General features: G+C 42.3%; 1 protein-coding gene across 1 annotated transcript in view; it reads right to left on the minus strand.

The window, feature by feature from the left end:
- LOC104531400 (mitotic arrest deficient 1 like 1) overlaps positions 1-20,874 on the minus strand; it is a 317,456-nt gene that overhangs the window by 84,904 nt on the left and 211,678 nt on the right. Inside the window, exon 8 of the mRNA XM_029087049.1 lies at positions 6,171-6,361. Coding sequence (XP_028942882.1) covers positions 6,171-6,361 — 191 coding nt within the window. The remainder of the gene's footprint in view (positions 1-6,170; positions 6,362-20,874) is intronic.

The following is a 20,874-nucleotide window of genomic DNA, read 5'->3' on the forward strand; positions in this document are numbered from 1 at the left end:
CAGCATTAATTATGTGCATGGCTGGGTCTCCCCTGGCAGACTCACAGCCATGGCAGGGAAGGGGAGCGAGTGGTGCCAACACGCTGGAAATGGGTATTGCACCAGACCGAAAGGTAACAGGGGAGCGTATTCCCCAGCCCAAAGCTGCTCTGTGTTCCCCATCAGCACAGTCTGTTTATCCTCACAACAGTCTAGTGACATTGGCAGGAGCATTAACCACCTCGTACAGATGGGAAACAGGGGGAGAGAAAGAGCATCAACTTTGCTCAGTTGGAACGAGGCTTCAGCACAGCCTCCTGAAGTCTTGGAGCAGCATCATTTTGCTCAGAAATTCTGCAATAAAAAGAAAACCTTCTGTTAGATCTCCCCCAGTTCCACTATCCTTGAGGCGACTGGTCTGATTTGGAGGGGGAGAGGAAAGGAAAAGAAAAAAAAAAAAAGAGAGAGAGAAAGGGAAAAAACCCTAACCTCGCCTAGGAGATAGGCAGGTTTTTTTAGGGAAGCTCATGTAGTAAAAGATAAACTGTTGGGACAGAATAAAAACCAAAAACCAAACAAAAAAACAACAACAAAAAAGAGAACAAGCAGAATCAGATGAAGACAGTAAGAAGAATTAAAGTTAGGTCCTAACATGAAACAGGCTACTGCAATATCTGAAAGAAAATGATGTGTAGGAAGTTTAAATACAGGATTTGATGCTGTAGCACCACAGGTTGCTCAACAGCTCCTGTTTTAGAGCTGCTGATTAGTGCAACCCACGATGGGTCCTTGCTGACCCTTCCAGGAATTCCAGAGCAATCATCTGGCCGGAAGGCATCACGCTCACACAGCAACGGCAGGCGCTCCCAGAGCTGAGCAGCAATCAAGCCTCCAGCAACCACATGGGCAAATCGAAAACAAAATATAAAAATAAAATAACTTGTAATTAACAAGAATGAGGAGTTAACAGAGGCCTACAATCTCTAATCAATCTCTTGCTGCCTGGCCTGCTCCACCGATGAGTCCCATTGTTATTTTTGATTGTGTGTGCAAGAGTGCGAGACGGCTGCTGGAAGAATAGCACTCCATCAAAACTGTGATTTCTTTCTCCTCTCGAGACTCATCAAGAGTGAGAAGGAGGAGAGGGGAGAAGATAGAGATGCAAAAAAGAAACAAACAACTAGAACATGCTTCTCAGAGATACTCAGCTGGGTTCAAGGAGAAAATAACTGAAACTGCAGATATGCCAAGCATGTGGACTCGGATCCAGAGCTCCCAACAGTGCTGTTAGCTTCAAGATGAAACAAGAGCTCTCAGGCTAGTAAGAGTAATCCCTGTATAACCCACCCTGCTCATTCTGAGACCTACATCATCCACTGGTGCGCCCTGGCCAATCTGATGCTGAGGCTGTGCTGGAATCTCAGCAGACTGGACTCTCTCTGAACATTTAACCACTTGAGTTTTGTCTTCCCCTTTCAGTCAGCAGTTTGTCAGTATCATTCTGTGTTTGAAAAATAGTCTCCGAGGTCCTTCTTATTCAATCCAGCCTCATTTCCCTCCTCAAGAAAAGAGAATTAAACTATTACTCCTTGTCCTATTGCATTTCACGTGCCTTGTCAATACAGAGGCAACAGGACAGCAGGGTACACAAGCAATGAGGCAAGCAAAGGAAGACTGGGAAGCTAAAGGTGGTGTCTGTCCTTCCACCTTCTTCCGTACCAAGTCTTGCTCCTGTTTACCCCTCTATGTTCTGCACCCATTGCTGAACCACATCAGAAGCAAGTGCTCACTTTTGAGATTGCTTTCAAGTTTGAAAGTGACAGTTCCCCTTATAGACCTGCAAAGCAACTCCTCACGTAACTCCTGAAAGAGGTGTGCTTCAAAGACAGTGTGCGCACTGGCTGTTAATTTAACAGGTCGTAGAAAAGTTATTGACTTTATTAGAATATTACCAGTCCAACAGGACACTAACGAAGGTTTTATTTTTCTGCAAGAAGTGTCAGCCCCATGGTTGGCAATGTTCTCAAGCTGTGGTACAATGCTTCTGGGTTTGTTTGCTTTCTGATATCTTGGGTATTCTCTTTCAAGGCATAAAGTCTACCACCTTGGGGATGCTCTTCAGTGAAATACCACTGGAGTTTGGGTTTCCATTTGATAATTTTGGCAGAAAACAGTAGCATGGTCAAGACCTGGAAGCAGAGGGAATTTTGTACTTGGCAAGACTGGGCTCTGAGGTTATAGACAGTAACGGTCTAAGCGCAGCCTTTTGGCCCGGACTATTTAGGAGTCCAGACACATAACACTGCTGTGATACTGGAAAGAGTTGTCTAACTTCCTTACCAACAAACTTAGACCCAAGTGATTTATATATGAATTACTAAGAAATCTCAGCACTCCTTTCTGAGAAAGTAGAGGAACTTGAAACAAGATAGATTACAAACCCTGCCAGATTTGATGTAGCTGTTACATAGGATCAGATCGGTTGTCGTTTCAGTCCAGGATCCTACCAAGCATAGTGACCAGCACCACATTCATGCCACAACAGTGAAGACAGTTTATCTGAAGCACAGTGTAAAATCAAGCACAGGTTCCTCTCTCTAAGCACTCTTCTTGCTGTCTCTTTTTCACTCAAGTCTTCATTCCCAAGTATTTCCAAAGGATGGAGTTGAATGTTGCCAGATACAGCAGTAGCAAAACCATATACAGACACAACCCAAAAAAATAAGCAGCATGCATGGGAATTGGCTTCCTAGCCTCTGTGGTAAGAGGTTGCCTTTACAGCTCAAAGTAGAGCTCTGCATGTCCTTACTTAAGTTTAATGTAAATATTTAATGTAAACTAGGTATTACTGTTTGTCCATAAAGATATCTTACCATTTTTTAAAACCTACGGAGCTCCTCTTCTCAGCAGCACCTTGAAGCCATACTGTCCATAAAATAAAAGGATTTCTACTCTTTTCATTTTAAATTGATTGGCTTCAAACGCTTTGGCTGAGACTGTGTCTTTAGGCACACAAAAAGAAAAAGCCCATGACTTTATTTCTCTACACTGTTTGTTCATTTGTACAAATGTCTCCAAATCATCTCCTCTTCAAATTTGACCAGTCTTACTGTTTACCAAAAGACTTTCTTTGACTGAAACAATTGTCATTGCCTTTCTAAAGGCCTCATTTCCTCACTCTCATTCAGGATCTACCCAGAGACAAGGGTAAACAGCACGATGTACACACGGCCAAGCAATGACATCCTGATTTGGCACCACTTAATTCTAAGTTGGCTAAGCTGACTTCGAGGCTCCCCAGCAACGCTTCTATGTTTTAAGAGATATATTTAACAGGTTGTTATAAAAGGAGTCAGTGCAGTTCTTGGATATCTCATGGGTGACCTGGCCTAGACACACCAGTCAAGCATTATGCAGAACGCAAAGTCTGTGTCATGACCTAACACATCTCATGTACCAGCAACAGGAACAGAATATGAAACTGTCAAGTGCCCTAGTAACTATAATACATTACATCCCACAAAAAAACTCATCAGAAACTAAACTCCTGGTGAGGAATCTGTAACACCACTTTCCACAGCATTTAATTAAAAGAATAAAAAAGAGCAAACAAGCGTGAGCAAACTGTGAAGCCTGAGATGTGCCTTGCTGCTTACGCACTCACACACAGAGGGTCCAAAAATCACTGCAACATCCTTCAAGTTGATGATCTCATCTGTTGCATCGATAAAGATCGCCAGGAAATACTGACACGGTTTCATTGGAATTCAGTGTTCATTTATAGATACAGTCATTTATATTGGCAGCATGGCACTGTGATTAACCCTTTCACTGAAGCTGTAATTCCAATTAATGTGAATTGGCTGACACATACAGCATGTAGATAATAGGCTCTACTGCAGTAACAGCATCCCTGGGTCAGGAAAACCAAGCACATCATTCATCCTCATTTAGCTTTGAAGGGGTTACATTACCACAGCTCCTATTGCATCCCTGCTATTGAAAATTAAATGCCACCAGCAGTGCGACTGAAATATGCTCTAAAGTTTACAGGCAAACTACAGAAGCTTGTAAAGTGCCAGGGGACTTCTCTGGTTTAATTATATAGACCCCGTTCCATAAATTGCTTGAATGGAATAAATACAAATAGCATTCCCTGCTTTGTGGCTTCTTTGGGTTAACAAAATACACACAAACACCCACAGTCTGCTATGGCTCAGAAATTCCACAACCTTGCTGGAAGCTGTAGTTAGGATTCAAGCCTTGGTAGATACATGAGAACCAGCTGCCTGGACTCAGCAAGGAAATAATTTGTTGTTTATATTCTACTGCTATTCTAAGCTGCAGACGGTGGGAATTGTCTGAAATTTACTGAACAGAGAGAAAGAGTCTGAGATTTCGTTGATCAGGCTCTAATTAGCAAATCGGCTTATCTTATTGGAAGAGGTGTGTGAGGTAAGAGAGGCTGAGGAATTCCATGAATCACTAAGCAATCCACCCTTGGTTTTAGGAAATGCGAGATCTTGAAACTACTACTGCTCTACCTGGCAACACTTACCTCCATCCTCTGGACATACTTGGGAATAAAGACTTGAATGAAGAAGAGAAAGCAAGAAGAGTGTTTAGGGAGAAGAATCCATACTGGATTATTCATTCTCTTGCATGTAAACTATTTCTATTGCCATGACATGAAGGAGAATTTGATCCTACCAGAGACAAACTACTGAGAAGCCAGCCAGCTCTCATTCATGTGGTCAGTACACAATTTTCTCACATTTTCTTAACTTTCTCCACACATACACACCATCTCTCCTATGACACAGAAAGAACTGCTACTTGTACTGTCTGGACACGGCATCCAACAGATATCTCCAGGAGTCTGCTGAAGCTTCATTCACTAAACACTTAACACTACAGGTGTGAGCACAGGCCTCTGGAGATCTTAGAGCTAACAGCATTGCACCATCTCAACAGAGAACTGTTTTCAAGATTCAAAGACAATATCTTAAAACCAAGAGAGATATCCTCCTCCCCAGACAGTGAACTTTATTTTCTTGCTGTCATCTGTCTCAGTTCAGAAATGTCATAAGGCAAAGTAATACAACAGTTTTGGCAATATTTTCCTAGTTTTACTAAGGATCCCAGGTGCTGTCTTACATTACACTCACTTGCTTTATTTGTTTGGGATTTTGTTTGGTTTTTGTTTGGTTTTTTTTTTCCTGAGGCTCTAGAGTTGCAGAACAAGAAAATGTTTGTCCTGTTATGTAAAGAAACAATACTGCAGCAATCCACACGCAGCACACAGCAGTAGGTCTGCAGAAACAGAACTTCTCCAAGTCCTGGTTGTACAGTCCCCTCCTGTACTGAATGTCTCCAAAACCTTCATAAACCTTCTCATAAATGAGACTCACCCCAGGGGGGATCAGTGGGAGGTTGCAATGATTTTAAGTGCCAGTTATATATGTCACCGAGAAGGACAATGTTCTCCTACTGACCTGTAAACCTGGGCTGTTGACACTTGAACTGATGTAAAGATGTAACTTAACAGCTTGATGACTCTCATGTCACACCTCACCTCTCTAATGTATCAGCCCGACTGTGCTAGCTGGAAGGAAATGCAGAAGAAAACCAGCGCCTAGCGAGCCACAACCCAACCTCAGACCACCTAGCTAGACCAATAAAAGTATCAGACTGGCAGAAGACAAGACTGTTATTGCTACTCATTTGTGCTGTTCACATAAATGGCACTTCATACACACAAGGATGAGTTGCTGCTCACAAGGAATTCCAATTTACATAAAGACAAGATGACGACACGTAGACAGGCTAGAGGATAGCAAAGACAGTAAGGATGTAACCTTGATGGTTACATAAGGTTTTACTGCCACAGCATATATAACTTATAATATAAAAAGGTGAAGAGCAAGGCCAGATGCCTTAGGTATTATGCATATATAGTTTCTTCTCTTTACTCATGACTTTGATATATAAGTGGGAGACCAGTTGCCAAACTTTCCAAGGTAATTTTTGAAAAGAAGAAAGGATCTTTACTTCCCTCATAAGGAACACCCTGTCACTGCAATTGGGCAGTGATTTTCCAGTCTAATCACTGAGACAGAACAAATACATTCTGGCATGCTGAAAACCAGGAATCCAAAGAAGCGGGTGCAGCGAGGGGTGCTCAGACCTACCTTAAAAATCAGGCAGTCACTTTGGTGCTCGGCATAAATGGAAGTGAGTCGATACTGGTTCTCAGTGGTGATGTCGATCTGGTACCCCGTTAGTGTGTAGCACACCTTGCGAAACTCCTGGATCTTGGTCTGGAAAACTTCTTTCAGACGCTGGTTTTTTAGTTCTGCGCTTTCCACTTGCTTCTTCAGTTCTATGGAAGGGAAAAAAAATGGGTACTTTGTTATACAGCACCAGCACAGAGCCCTTGTGCCGTGTTTACAGTGCTAGCCAAACTAAGTGAATTGAAAAGGTTAATTCAGTTTTTAAAAAAGCAAATTAAGCAAGCAGAGTAAAAAACCAAGCAAGCTAGATTCCTCTCTTCCTGTCCCCAGTGAACCAAAAGATAATAAACTGGGGAATAAGGAAACCAGACGTGTCTTGGTGGGATGGATTTTTCTTTTTCTCAGCCAGCCTTTTAACAACGTGCTACAAAATTCAAAGCTATAGCATCCATTGCCCCACAAGCACACATCTTATTTTCTACACGGAACCCAAGAGAAAGGTGTTACACTACAGGAAGCAAGAAAGTAGAAAAATGGTAAGAAATACGCCTCTGTATCGTTGCATAAGGAAGAAGCTGCCTATAAGGGAAATCTCCTCCAACGTACTCTTGATTTGACTGTAAGTGCTTTGATCTCAAATCGACACACTGCTTAGGAATCCCTTAAGATTCGGGAAAGGGCTTTTATTGTGATAAAAAGCCTGAAGAGTACCACAGCCTCTTTGCATTTGCTACCTTAACTGGACTAGAACCTAGAAGAGAGGTCCTGCGAGACTGCCTGCCACTCATCCTGCATTTTATTGCTACAAAGGGAGCTGCCAGCACTGCGAATCCTTCAAGAGGATATACAATTACCATGAATCTTTCACCCAAGGTGCCTTCTGAGTAATTAAACCTCGATTTATCCCCCCATTAATTACAGAGATTGGCTTTACTTTAATATACACTAGAGATGTCTCCTAAGTCAGCCTGTTTTATCAACACTGCAGTCCGGGGTTAGAAAAAAACCTGACTCTTTCTAACAGCAAACAAATAGACTTCCTCACTCAGATACCTCTTTGTCATTCTGAGGCTTAAGGCTTTGTCTGTGCTGTGATCAGAGACATAATTGCAGCACATGTAGGCTATATGTCTTTATTTTAGCTCGTGCAGAGTCCAGCACTAGGATAGCAGGAACTTCAGCAAGATGACTGCTTGGGTATGAAGGAAGGTTCTTGGCTGGGTTTCTGCAGCCCACGCTAAAGTATTGTTGTTTCCCAAGCAAGCTGGAAAAGTTTTTTTGCTCAAGTATTTGCTGAAAAGTGTTTCCTTCAACCTCCCAAGCACAGTGCAGGAAGAATGTAGGATGGTAACTGCAAGGCCGTGGACTTGCCTGTGATTCACCTCTGAGCAGCTGCAAGTGTACCAGGAGAATGTGTCTCTCCTCTTATCTTCTGTACTGCTTTAGTTAGATGCTCTGGGTGGGACAAAAGGATCATTCAATGTGTTAAGTTAAAGTGCCTTAAATGCCACTGAGGATGCCCCTGCTCAGAAGTGCTTTGGCCTTAATCCAATTCAGCTTAATCCCCAGGCAAGGACAGGAACTCTTTAATGGTTAAAGAGAACTACATGTCCCTTTACTTCTGAGTGAGAACATCCACACAGGGAGCGTTAATGCTGGCAGACTCCTTACCTTTGGTTAATTCATCTCCACCTTCCTGAGCTGCTTGTGAAGATGATGTACAAGCAAAGTATTTCCTTTACTCCGGGTCTCCCCGCAGATGTATCTTGCTTTATCAAGGGGAGCAAGCTAGTCTTGAGGAACATCACATACCAGTTTGTTCATTAAAACACTGCTATACAGGGAACTTTTAAATTGCTGGGCTTGTAAAGTAAGTGGAGCATACAAACCCTGCTTACAAGTCCAAAAGGTTGTGGCTTACGCACTGCCACTTCTCATGAGCTTGAAAAGGCTGTGTCTTTCCTGACCACCCATGTTCCCATTCATACTAAACTGATCACTGCGTGATTAACTCAATCCTCCCTTGGATTGTCACAACCTTTTCCCCACCATCTCAGCTGGGTTTGGTCCTTTGATTAATTGAGTAATCAGTCTCTGAAATCAGAAGGTTAATTGGCAGCTCTGACCTCAATATTCTCACAATCTTCATTCAGCCATGCAACTGTTAAGGACAAAATCCTATATATGAAAGTAAAAATTCAGTGACCACACTGCAGAGGTAAATAACATTTCACCACTGTCAGAGACAGCTCTGCCTTTAATATATCGCACATGTCCAACAGCGATATTTTTTTTTTCCCTAATAAATGCAGCCTAGCCTTGGAAAAGTAAATCTGCCTTTTCCTACCGCATCTTGGAGGCTGCCTTTCCTGACTTTTATAACCTTGGGGGTGGATGGCACCCTAATTCATGAACTCCCTGAACAGGTTTCGTTATTCATGAAGAGTTAGCGCCTTTTCCACTGTTTTTTCTCTCAGACTTGGTACTGCTAATGGCATCAGGAGCATCCTCACACCCCCTGGGTTGCAGCCTTATCTCCTGTCCAACAGCACTGGCCTAGTTAGACTACAACCATGGGAAATCTAGAAGAGTAACTAAGGGATGGCAACTGTTTTCCTCCACTACCCTCAGGGTGGAAAAGGAAAAAACTGGACTACAATCAGTCTTTTATGCAAGAAATCCTGAGCTTTTCAATGTAGCTAAAGGACTAGCAAGCCTTTGCTCCTGACAGCATGCCCTCACCTCCTCCCCGTTCCTCCTGGCCCTCACTCCAGTGCCTGCGGCAGTTTTGGTGTATCACTGCGTCAGCCATCCTGGCTGAGGGAATTCATCTGCATGAAAAGACGTTATCTCCTTGTTAGAGATGCCTTGTGTCAGCCACTGGCACAAGGTGCTGAACTCGGTAACTGCTAATGTAGACAGAGCTGAATGTGCCAGCACCAGTCAGGGATGGGATAAAGCCTCATCATCCTCTTCCTGGATCTATTAGGAGATCACCAACTGTATTTCTTTAGTGGCACAGGCTTGGGGACGGAGTAGAAAAAACCACAAGCAGGTATAGGGACAGGACAGAAATGCTTAAGTTTGCAATTGCCCCCAGTGAAAGGTCTGCTGAGCCCTGACCATGAAACAGAGATTGCTCTTCCTTTATGCTCAATTAAACTGCAGTCCTCAGTAACTCAGCTATCGCAAGTGCTGATGCCTACCTCCTGCAGTATTTATCCCGTGGAAACAATTCAGCTAGGGGCTTGCTCCCAAAATGACTCAGGACAGCACTCAGGACTGTGACTACTCCCCTGCTTTTGGTTAATGGCTCTGCTGATACAACCAAGAAGCTGCGTTGTGAGGAGGATTCAGAGAACAGTATCTTGGTAGGAAGATAACGTGAGATTTGAGAAATGTAGGATGGGATCACACAGCTGAAACAAAGCCATTTGAGATGCCCTAGGATATTTTTCACAGCTTTCCACCACACTTCTGTAGGAAAGATATTTCCTGCAGGTTCTGTGTTGTACCAGCCAGCCCCAGGCCAAAGTCTCAGACAGTTTGGGGTGTCTAAAATGGCACAGGACACCTATTTGTAGGCACCGAGTACCTCTCCATGCCATGGCTCTGCACCCAGAGAATAGCATGTGCACTGACTTGGGGACAGTAATTAATCTTTCTAATACTTTCCCCACCAAGTGAAGATGTTAAGCTAAGAGGCAGCTCATTGTTTGCTCTGCGACTGAATTCAAAGATGTGACGGCGCTAATTCTTAAGCCGCACCTAATACCGCTAATTCCCGCCAAATTTCTAGCACAGTCAGGAAAAATTGATTTAAAAGTCATCATTTGCACAGAGTGCAATTCAGCGTATTTCAGTGCAATGTTTAAGGCACAGCCACAGAGGCCACTGAGCAGAGGGAGATCTTTTCAGGACGGGTCGAGGTGCATTAACAGAGCAGGTTTCTGATGACAGCATTACTGTTTCCACCCGTTTTATCTACCACCTACAGCACACTGAATGTCTTGATCCTTTAAGATCTTTCACAACATTTGGAGAATTAGGTTTAATTATATCTTTAAAGGCAGTGTTTGAAAACTACAATCCCTGTATTTAGAGCACTTGTGTGAGGTCCTGTGTTCGACTCTTAGACTTGCACAAAACAGGCGAGGGAAGGTGCAGGTGTGCTCTGCAGAAGCCATGGATGGGGAAAGTCACACCATAAACATCCTTCATCCCAGAGAAGGGATGCCAAAGCAACCCAACCGAAGCATTAGGGAAACAAATAAGAACTGAGAAAATTAAGTGTGAGATTTAGCAGGTTTGGCCTTGGTCAGGGATAATGACTGGCTGTTTACTTTGCCTGGGAAAAAAAAAATAAAGGAGGATAGAAAGAACAGGAAAATACATGGAAATCATCTGCCTCAGTGTATTCAGGCCAAGAGTATGTACAGAAGGTTGCCTGTCCTGAAGAGTTTGATGGGGAAAGAAAATATTCACTGGAAAAAAATAAAATAATAATAATAAAATCAATCTGTTACAAAATTAATATTGCCAAATGATTAACTTCCCCCTAATGATGCTGCTTCTTGAAACACCTTGTATTTTCACATACTTGTATTGACTTTAATGAATAATTCAAACTATTTTGGATAAATAAATAAGATATGAGTTGGGCTTTTTTGGTCTCATATTGAAAATGTCACTGCTTTTTTATTCCTTTGCTTTTACACTCCTTACATCTGAAAATGTTCACAGCTGCCTGGAAATACCACAGCTTTGGCTCTTGCTCCAAGTTCAGCTAGGTCAATCAATAGCAATAGCGGTCTCTATGCCAAAGAAAACCAAATCCCTGCTTAACCTTTTCCCTAGGGAAAAAGGAGGAAACAATGTGGCTCTCAGCATGACAAAAGTGGCATGAAATTAAATGTACCACTATCTTTTCCAGGAAAACACAAATTTGTTCTGCCCATCCTCAAAGATGCCACAAGCCATGTTGCTGCATCAATTCAGTTGTGATCCCAGCTAATGTATCTCTCTCTCAGAAAGGCCTGAAGTCCTTTCTAGCTCTCCATTAAAGGTTACTTTCCCTTAGTAACATGTTTGAGGGTCACTCACTCCAACACACACAGGATAAAGTATTTACACATGAATTCCCATCCCTGCTGACCCTGCCAGAATGCCTCAGATGCCACCCAAGATGGCTATGGAGGGTACTGTATTTTTACCAACCCTGCTCTGTTTAAACAACAGCCAGCTTAAATTTTGTTTTCAGCCTACAGAAGGGATGCCAGTACCATCCTGTTCTCACAAGGTCCATAATGGGAAGAGGGAACACTATTTTCCCAGTTCCAAGAAGGACGGACACAATCACCCTTATTCTCTCATCCTCATTTAGCTTTGAAGGGGTTACATCACCGCAGCTCCTATTGCATCCCTGCTATTGAAAATTTTATTTTCCCAGTTCCAAGAAGCAAGGACACAATCACCCTTATTCTCTCCCAGGTAGACAAGCTGCTTCTCTCCATTCCCGTAGCGCCGTGCCTGCCATGCAATGTCACCCACCAGCCACCCCCCACTTGGACCCCCAAACTGTTATCGATAAAGACCTTATTCTCTCCCAGCTAGACAAGCTGCTTCTCTCCACTCCCATAGCACCGTGCCTGCCATGCAATGTCACCCACCAACCACCCCCCACTTGGACCCCCAAACTGTTATCTCATTACCCTCTCCTACTGCAGGTCTGTCCATCCTGTCCAACTCTGTAACTCTAACGTTGCCCCACCGCATCCAAAATCCTTCCAGTCACTCCCCTGTTCAAACACCGACCTGAAATTTTCTCTTCCAGCTTTGGTTTATGAGGAACAGTGTCTGAAAAGAGTTCTGTGATATTCTGTGAAGGACACAATATAAAAATAAATTGTATCGCATTAAATAAAGGCTCATAGAAGAAGAGCTGAGCATTTTCTGATGGAGGCAAGTTTATGACCATTGCTTTTGAGAAATAAAATTCACTTTGCTAGATTTTATAGCTGTGTTTTATGCCTTGGGGAGAGGGGACCACGCAACCCACCCAGCGTGGCAGCCCCACGCCACCCTTACCCGACAGACTGAAACCACGCTTGGCAAAACTTGCAATTTGTGATGTTACAACCATGAATTATAACTTTTCTTGAAGGTAAAAACAGTTTTATATTCAACAGACTGCACTGGCTGTTCAATTTTAAACCTAAGTGGTATTTATTTGATCAGTCAACACTGGTTTATTTTTAAACTGTGTATGTACCATATGGTTCAGCGCACCCCCCAGCCCCCTCCTCCTGCCACCATCTTGTCCTTCCAGCAGCTCAGGGAGGAGTTTTCAAAGGCACCACATCACAAGTAAAGGTCTCCACCACCATGGCCAGCTACAGCTCTTGCACTGTCCAAGAACTCTTCACTAAGAAAATTTCCTGTATGTTTCCCTTCACTGCAGATGGTTGTCTGAAGTCCCCATTTCAGACAACCCACGTATCTTTACAAGGGTACCATTTCTTGGAAAGAAGCCCGTAATTAACCTTTATCCTCAGATAACCTACACAAAATAGCAAAGGACACCAGAAGGCCAGGGTGAAAGAAGCAGGACATTGAGGACCAGAAAGAGAAAGCCATGGAAGAGGATGAACTTTCTCTTGTTGTACCTACACACACATATAATATGGATTAGGATGAAGTAAAGGGTTCTTTTCTGTTCTGATTCTGGTAACACTGAGATCACAACACAAGGTTGCAAAACTCACAAGCACACTTGAATCTGGCCAGGATTCAGCCCTGGCAGATGAACCACCACTGCATGAAAAGCTCCCTCAGGGGATCCCAGCATGGGCACTGTTTGGAGCTTTCTCTGTCCTTCCTTCTCCTCCTCGTTGGCAAAAGGTGTTTCAAAGTGGGGGAAGGCAGGAAGCAAGTGGGAAGCCCAGCTCAGCTCCTCAGCCAACCCCTGCAGCGTGTCCACGTTTTCTCAGTGAAGGCAGTGCAGTGTTGTGTAAAGAGACGCTGGGTGGCTTTAAAATCACCAGCTTAAACGATGTGAACAGCTTGCTTGCAGCAATACAGAACTCAGTGGGGATGGCAACGTTCACCCCAGACGCGGGATAAATTAACCTCAGGAGAGCTATTTATTGCCCAAGGTGGACTTCACCAATTAGTATGATATGGTACAAACTGTTTGGAAGTTAACGATTGTCACACTGGCCATAAATTGTGAACCAACTAGGAAGACATCTCCCTCCACCCCCCAAATGATGATTAAAGTCTTCTAGCCACATTTCCCTTCCATATGGCAATTATAGACCAACAGCACTTCCCAGAACAAAGTGATGTCAGCCAGAGCTGGAGCTACTCATTAACTTCAGATTCAAAAAATAGCCTCACCTGAAAAATACAAATATACCGTGTCACTGAAAAGGAAAGTAGGTTTACAGGAAAGTAGTTATCTTCTGCTTCTAGAACAAGCCAGAAAGTATTAGGTGTAAGTCTTCCAGTCTACCTGTTTTCCAGGTAATCTACTTTGGAGTTGTCAAAAACAAAAGGTCACAGGGACTTTTCACAGGCTACAGTTCAGGGAATTCTGGCAGCAAGAACAGGGGCATAAGTTGTATCACTTCTCAGAGGAAGGAGAATCACTTCTCCACTAGGTTGTTTCCAAGAAAAAGAGCTGTTTTGAAACCACTCAAGTGTCTAATGTAAGAATTAATCCTAGGGACTATATAATTAACATATATAACACGCATTGTTAATTACATGGAGTGGTCTGCAGAAGCACCTAATAGGCGAATTTATCCCCTGTCTGATCACCTCCCCTGCACTCTGCCCATTATCTTGTTTCCACTGGCACATCACTACTATTACCACTACCCCAAAACACTGGATGCTATTTAAATTCTGAAACAGCATCCAACATCTGCTATTAAAACAAACACAGAAAAACTGCTCCAGAAATGTTTGTTTGTTCCTTCTCAAAGTGAAGATTATTTGCAGGAGTTATAGTCATTGACAATGCAGGGTGGACAATATTCAATCATGCATTAGAGAGTGCTTTACAGTTTATTATCTAATGATGTTCACTGAGACTATGAGGAGGAGCTTTTCAACACTGGCAAGAGATGATTTCAAGGTTTCCCAGGAGCAGAGCTGTTTTGCTCTTACTCCAGGAACCTTCTATTCTCAAATTGTGATGCTGAGATTAATGGAAATACCATTTGGACTCGGTGATAGCGTCCAAGATTGTGTTACTTACAGTATCTTGTCTCCCTGTCTCCTGCGCTGTGAAGTCTGAGCTCACAACACAAAGATATCGTAGCTTGGCAGGCGGACAGATCTAAATATAGAAGTAATAAACACCTAAAGAGATTCCTATAATTTCCAAAGTAGCTTATCTAATAATTAAGTGGTGGAAGACAGAGTCTGAGATGGGACAGGGCACCATGCTGGCATCTTATTTGGGATGCCCAGGCCAAGCTCCAAAACTTGCAGATATCTTTTAGTTCTTATTTGGGATGCCCAGGCCAAGCTCTAAACCTTGCAGACATCTTTTAGTTCTTATTTGGGATGCCCAGGCCAAGCTCTAAACCCTACAAACAACCTGACTATTTGAGAGGTGGTTGTAAATAAGCACACACTGCTGCATTGGACTAAATCCCTTCCTACCCATGAACTGCCTCTCTTCTTGACAGACATTATAACACTATTACCGGTTCCAAAACTCACTTTTTTTGAGACAAAACACAGTGCCCCCATCCCTAGGTAAGGCAGCTTTGCTGAAAGGTCAGCCTGCCATTTCATTTGTTTGCCTGACCTGGGCTAATGGAACCGCTTCTGCTGTGCGCAGCACGCCGGCAGGCTGGAGGGTCGCAGAGGACGGCCAGGAAAAATGCACACCGTTTTATCCAGCCAGCGGGGAGGAAAACACAATTGCACTGCAACAGATAAAGGCAAGTCTCTGCAGCATGCCACCTTATTTGTGTTTTTAATGAGAGAAGATTGTGGAGTTTGTTTTAGGGCTTTTGTTCCAAAGGAAACTAAGCTCTAAAAAGCCTCCACTTGTTCCTTCTATTCAATCCTTTTTTTTTTTTTTCCCCCTCCCCTGTTTATCCCCTTAATAGTGTTTTGAAGTGTTGGCACTGCAAACATATTGCTCTTGGCCTGAAAGCACTCTGGATGCCAACTAGTCAAACCTTCCCTAGACCCTTCTTTTTGCTCTTTGTGCTTCTGCAACAGGCCCCAAAGGCACTTACTCTGCTCAAAAACCACACCAGACGTTTCCTCTCTGTGCTCTTCTGAGTGCCCTGGACCTCCTCTCACAGGATAGCAGGTTCTGCCCTATTTTTATTGGCATATTTTTCATGTTCTACTTCATTTTCTGTGGTCCACTTTATGAAAACAATCCTTTAAAGATTATTTTACTGGAGTTGAATGAAATGCTGGTTCAGCATGGAGCAGCAGAACAGCAAGAGGGGAAAGGGGGCTTTCAAATAACAAAACTGCAGGAATGTGACACACACACAAAGACAAGCTATCTTTTTTTCCCTGGAGCATGAAAGATGTTTGGAAACAGAGCCATCTCCTGGATAACCAGGCTTTCAATCATCTATTCCAGCCTCTGGAGCTCTTATTTCCAATGAAGGAGTCTGAAGTGTTATTATGGATAAGGAAGGTTATTTCCCTTAACCCTGTGCTAATGTTCTTGAGCAAGAGGTGGAGGCTTGAAGTCTCCAAGCAAACCCCACAAACTGTCCCAAGACTGGCAGGACCACCAAAATAATATCTGGGAAGGGAAATGGGAAAGGTAACATCTGTCTCAGCCCAAGCACTGAGTCTCATTTCCCAATTCTGAATTATTCATCACGTGCTAACTTCCAAACTAGTTCAGTTTTAAATTTTTAAATATTTAATAATTGGGTATTAAAAATTTATGCAATTTTATTAGAAATGTTGGAAGATGGGCACTATGGCTCTAGTTGTTAAGTTCATCACTGGGACTGACTGGCTACTCTGGGAGACATTCTAGCTTCCTACAGAAGAAAGGAAGAAATAAAAAAAGGCAAAATAGGTATATATTGACCTCTCTGACTCTAAATCACAAGACAACACAGATACCCGTGGCATTCATTTTACAAAAAAAAAAAAAATCTCTTTATGAAAAAGCTGAGAAACCTGCAGGAGGATCATGCTAGAAAGCCCTCAACTGCAGTTTAAAGAGCCTTTAAGAGTTTCATTTCAGTGTAACTGAGAAAGATGTTCATCTCAGTTCAGCGTATGCAACTGGTAAAGGGACAGCTGAGCAGTCTTTGTCTACAAGAACAACATGAAAAACATGCAACTGGTCTCTGTTATTATTCAGAGCAGATGCAGGGAAAGTTCAGCTCAAGATACACCTGAAAGGAGGCAGATTCTTCCCTGTAGCTGACGTCTACTCAGAGGGGACATCAGGATGTATAGCTTCTCCTGAGCTGGTCTAACAACTTGGATTCATTTGAATATCCATGCCCGCTTCTCTCCATGTAGCTCCTGCAGATCATGTTTTCTTCTTTTCTACCCCCTTCTTTTTAGTAGATGACATCTCTTCAACCCTGATCCACGCTGAGAGCAAGCCCGTGTTCCTGTCTCTGTATTACGAGCACACATTCCCCACCGTGCCGGAAATTGTATGGTTTACACAAAAGATGACACATAAGCCCTGGAATTATATGCAAATGAACAGATTCATTCCTTAATTCTTACCATTACAACTCTGACTTTCCAACAACTGCATGGCATAATTTCTGCACCAGCTTTCAAACAAAGGGCACCTCTGTGCTATTAACATCTCACTGTGGCAAGCAGTTTGTCACCTTTCACAAAAATGATCTGAAAAGACACCAGCAATTATTCCTAAGGAGATTATTGGGTGGCTACATCCCAGAACAGCAGCTGGAAGCTAAAGTGACATAATATTCACCAGGAAAATTCCTTTTTCAAGTCAAGAGAACACAGAATAGATTAAAAAATGAACTAAATTGGAAACAAACACAAAACCAGAGGAAGAGTCAAGCTCTGTTCCCTTCAGTTTTGTTAATCTCTATGCCAACATAAGGAGCACAACTTCAGAAGAGAACTAAAAGCTCCTGATGATGACACAAGATGACAGGACATTAACTTTGGAGACTAATCCTGGGAAGGAGCCTGGTATGTTATAAATAAAAGACCCTGAGGAAGAATGACTCAAGCACTTCCAGATACAAAATCCAGCTGATTTCTAGGTCTTGTATGTTTGGTTCTTCCAACACTTCTAAAGCACTGAGGATCAAACATCTGCAAGATGGGCAAGTGTTCTCTTCCCAAGATTGCTCTATAATTCTTGGTTGTATTATTGGTTCCTAAGAGCCAACATTTGCTTGGCTGTTCATGAGTGAAGCGAGGCAAAGGGCAGAAGCTCTGTCTATTTTCAAGTAAGCAATTACTCATGGTTCTGGGACAGAAATGAGTAAGTAGGGTCCATGCCTGAGCAAGAAGGAGCAAGGGATATAGTCACCCAAATATCTTCAGCAGTGGGGAAAATGGTGTTGGAGAATCACAGAATCGTTTGGTTGGAAAAGACCTTTGAGATCATCGAATCCAACCCTACCTGTCCAGTACTAAACCACATATCTGAGAAGGTGATCTTCTACTGTCTACTGGCTGTCCTTAGAGGACAGGTCATTTCTAGTTACATGTCAAAATTATATTAAAAAAAACCAACAAAAAACCCCCCAACTTAACATTCTACCCTTGGAGATGAAAGTAGAAATTTCTTACTTTTGCTTGTACTGAAGCAGCTCATTACCTTCACCTCTGTGAAAAATGCTTTTCCTTACTTGATGGAAGCTCTTCTAAACACCAATATCCATGCTTAGAGATCTCCACCTTGGAGCTAGAGAAGCACAAGAAAACCCGGGCAAGTCTCCTATTTGCAACCATGGGAAGGAAAGAACTGTTGCTGCACTTTCTGGGTGCATATTGTCAACAACTCTAAGCTCAGCCTCTTCACATAACCTATAAACATATTAAAAAAATTATGAACTCTGCCTATTTCGAGTCCAAGAAACAACAGTACAGCACATAATGCTCCAAAATGGAGCACTTTAGTGTGTTTGTTTCTTCATCAACATTTTAAAAAGCTTCTCTACATCACCTAGAAGATACAGTCAGACACCATGTTGCCTCCATACATTCACACAATACCTTCCACAAGCATAGGACAAGAAAGCCAACATGCAGAATAATACAGCCAGGGGACAGAACAGATCCATGAGGAGGTGAGGGGACACAGTGACTTTGCAAAGTTAACTTAAAGATTAATTAATAATAAACAATTTTTAAAAAGGAGCAGGAATAAGAATCTCAGAGAGAGAGAATGCAGAAAAGATTTCATGACTGAGTCAAGCAGTCTGCAATCTTCAACAAAAAAAAAAAAAAAAACCAAAAAAAAAGAGGGGGAGGTATTTGGAAGAATGACAAAACAATGAGAGATGGACAAATACAGTCAGTCCACAGCCACCCAGAAGGCTGTGTGGACCTACCTGCTAAAGACAACATCATCTGTGGATTCTTAGAGCTCTGCCCAAATACAGAACAAGGGCAGCTGGAATAAAGGATCTAGCCAAATCATCAAGGAGGTTAAAATTAATTTGACTTTTAATTCTTATCAGCTGAGGGACTTTGGTAGAGGAGCAAACGGGAGTGGTGACTGATTTCACACCTGCATGTTCAAATTACCTTAAACAAGGTGAGCAGGACCACCTGGGAAGACTTCAAATCACAAAAGACTACTTGTGGATAGATCTAATAAGACAGAAGCCCTTTCTTTTTTCTAAGAAAGAAATATTTTAATGGCCTGTAAGCCTTTCTGCAGCAGCAGAAGAAAAAACCCACTCAAATGACATATTTCTGCTACAATGCAGAAGGCTCGGTATCTCTTTCTTCAAAAAAAGGCCACTGGGAGTCTAGTAAAGGGACTCAATAGCTTGAGAGTTTAAACTAGAGCTTTTGGCACAATTTTGACCACAAATACTAATAACAGAAATGCTCTGACAGAGGGGGTTTAGGTGGAGAAAAAGGGAGAGGGAAGTAGAAACATATACTTAATGAAAATCTCATTTAGTAATTTTTTTGGATGTGCTTAAAAATTCCACTGAGGTCACCATTCTGGAGAGATGACAAACTCCTGGGATAAAGGCTGGAAAATCCTGGTAGTCGTGTCACATTTAGCAAGTCAAAGATATGTTTGTATAAGGCTGTAGAGGGCTAAATCCATTTTACATGCTGTATGTATTATTAATTTCTGACAGTGGGCTTAGAAAAACCTAATTCGCTGGAATACGAGCTCCCTTTGAGCGGAGGGAAGCCTTTTCAAAACTCATCTTTTATTGACTGAGTCATTTTTGAGTCAAACTGTCTGCTTTCGGCAAGACAAGAGTTTTAAATCTTCTCTCTTTTTTTTTTCCTCCTTTTTGAGTCGTGGCAAGTCTATTAAAACCTGCTAATGTATGCAGCAAGGCCTCTGATTTGAAATGTAATGAATTCTTCAGATAGTGGCAGATTAGGGGGAGAAGATGATAGAAACAGCCAGAGACGCCAAAAAAAGAACTCTCCAGAAAAAGAGGAGGAGAAGGGTGAGAGGGAATGAGAAAGATTAACCCTTTTTATCCAGAAGAAGAAAATCTCTAAACTCCATTAATAGAATTGGTTAAAAAAAAAAAAGCAGAACTGGAAGAGGCAGAGCATCTTCAGGCTTGCCTGGGGCTGAATGAGACAAAGAATAAATGAATCTTTCCTCTTAGACTCGCTTGTAAGATTAGGTAATTCCCTAAGTGAAAAATGAATAACTTAGAGAAAATTAGCTCCATCCATATAAATAAGCCTTCATATTCCAAACTTGTCACCCAGGGCTTCCCAGGCGAATGCCCTGAAACATTTCTGCTGTTGTGTAACAGATGGTTTCCTCTCCCCCTCTTTCCTTGGTTTGGTTCCAATCGCTGTATCTTTCAGGTGATCTTGTTTTAGCACAAAAATGAGCATTTTGGGGTGTAAATCATCAATTCGGTTAGTGGAAGGATGCCTGGCAGTTTTTATTGTATATGGCATCTTTGAAGTGCCGGACAAACATTAAGGAGTTACACAAATGAGAGATGAGCACTGTCTCCATTTTACAGATAGAAGAGCAAAATAAAAGAAAGTCAAGGATGCTACTTAATTCGACAGCACTGATCTGGTGACAGCCTAGGCTGAGAACACAGAATCTGCTGAATCACAGCACAGACCTGGGGATATCTTCCTGTTTAATAGGAAAATTCATAGCTCAGCCTTGATTTTGATGGTTTTAAAAAAAAAATTAGTTCTATAATAAAGTTCTAATGAAACAAAATCTTAGAGGAAACAGTTTGATGGAGCACAGGTGACTCAGTGGATTATAATTAAAATTAAGCTCAGCATAAATGATACAGCTGAGTAAATACAAGGGACTGAGACACTGGCCCTGCCAACCTAATGCTCCTTCACAGGCATTGGGATGTTTTAACAATTGAGAAATCCCAAATAACAGAGGCAAAATCCTTCAATTTAACATGCAGCAGAGGTATCTGAGTCCACGCATGTCTTGAAGGAGAGACTGTCTTTCCCT

Source organism: Antrostomus carolinensis, unplaced genomic scaffold (assembly GCF_000700745.2).
Source record: "Antrostomus carolinensis isolate BGI_N321 unplaced genomic scaffold, ASM70074v2 scaffold11719, whole genome shotgun sequence".
In the NCBI taxonomy this organism is placed as follows: domain Eukaryota; kingdom Metazoa; phylum Chordata; class Aves; order Caprimulgiformes; family Caprimulgidae; genus Antrostomus; species Antrostomus carolinensis.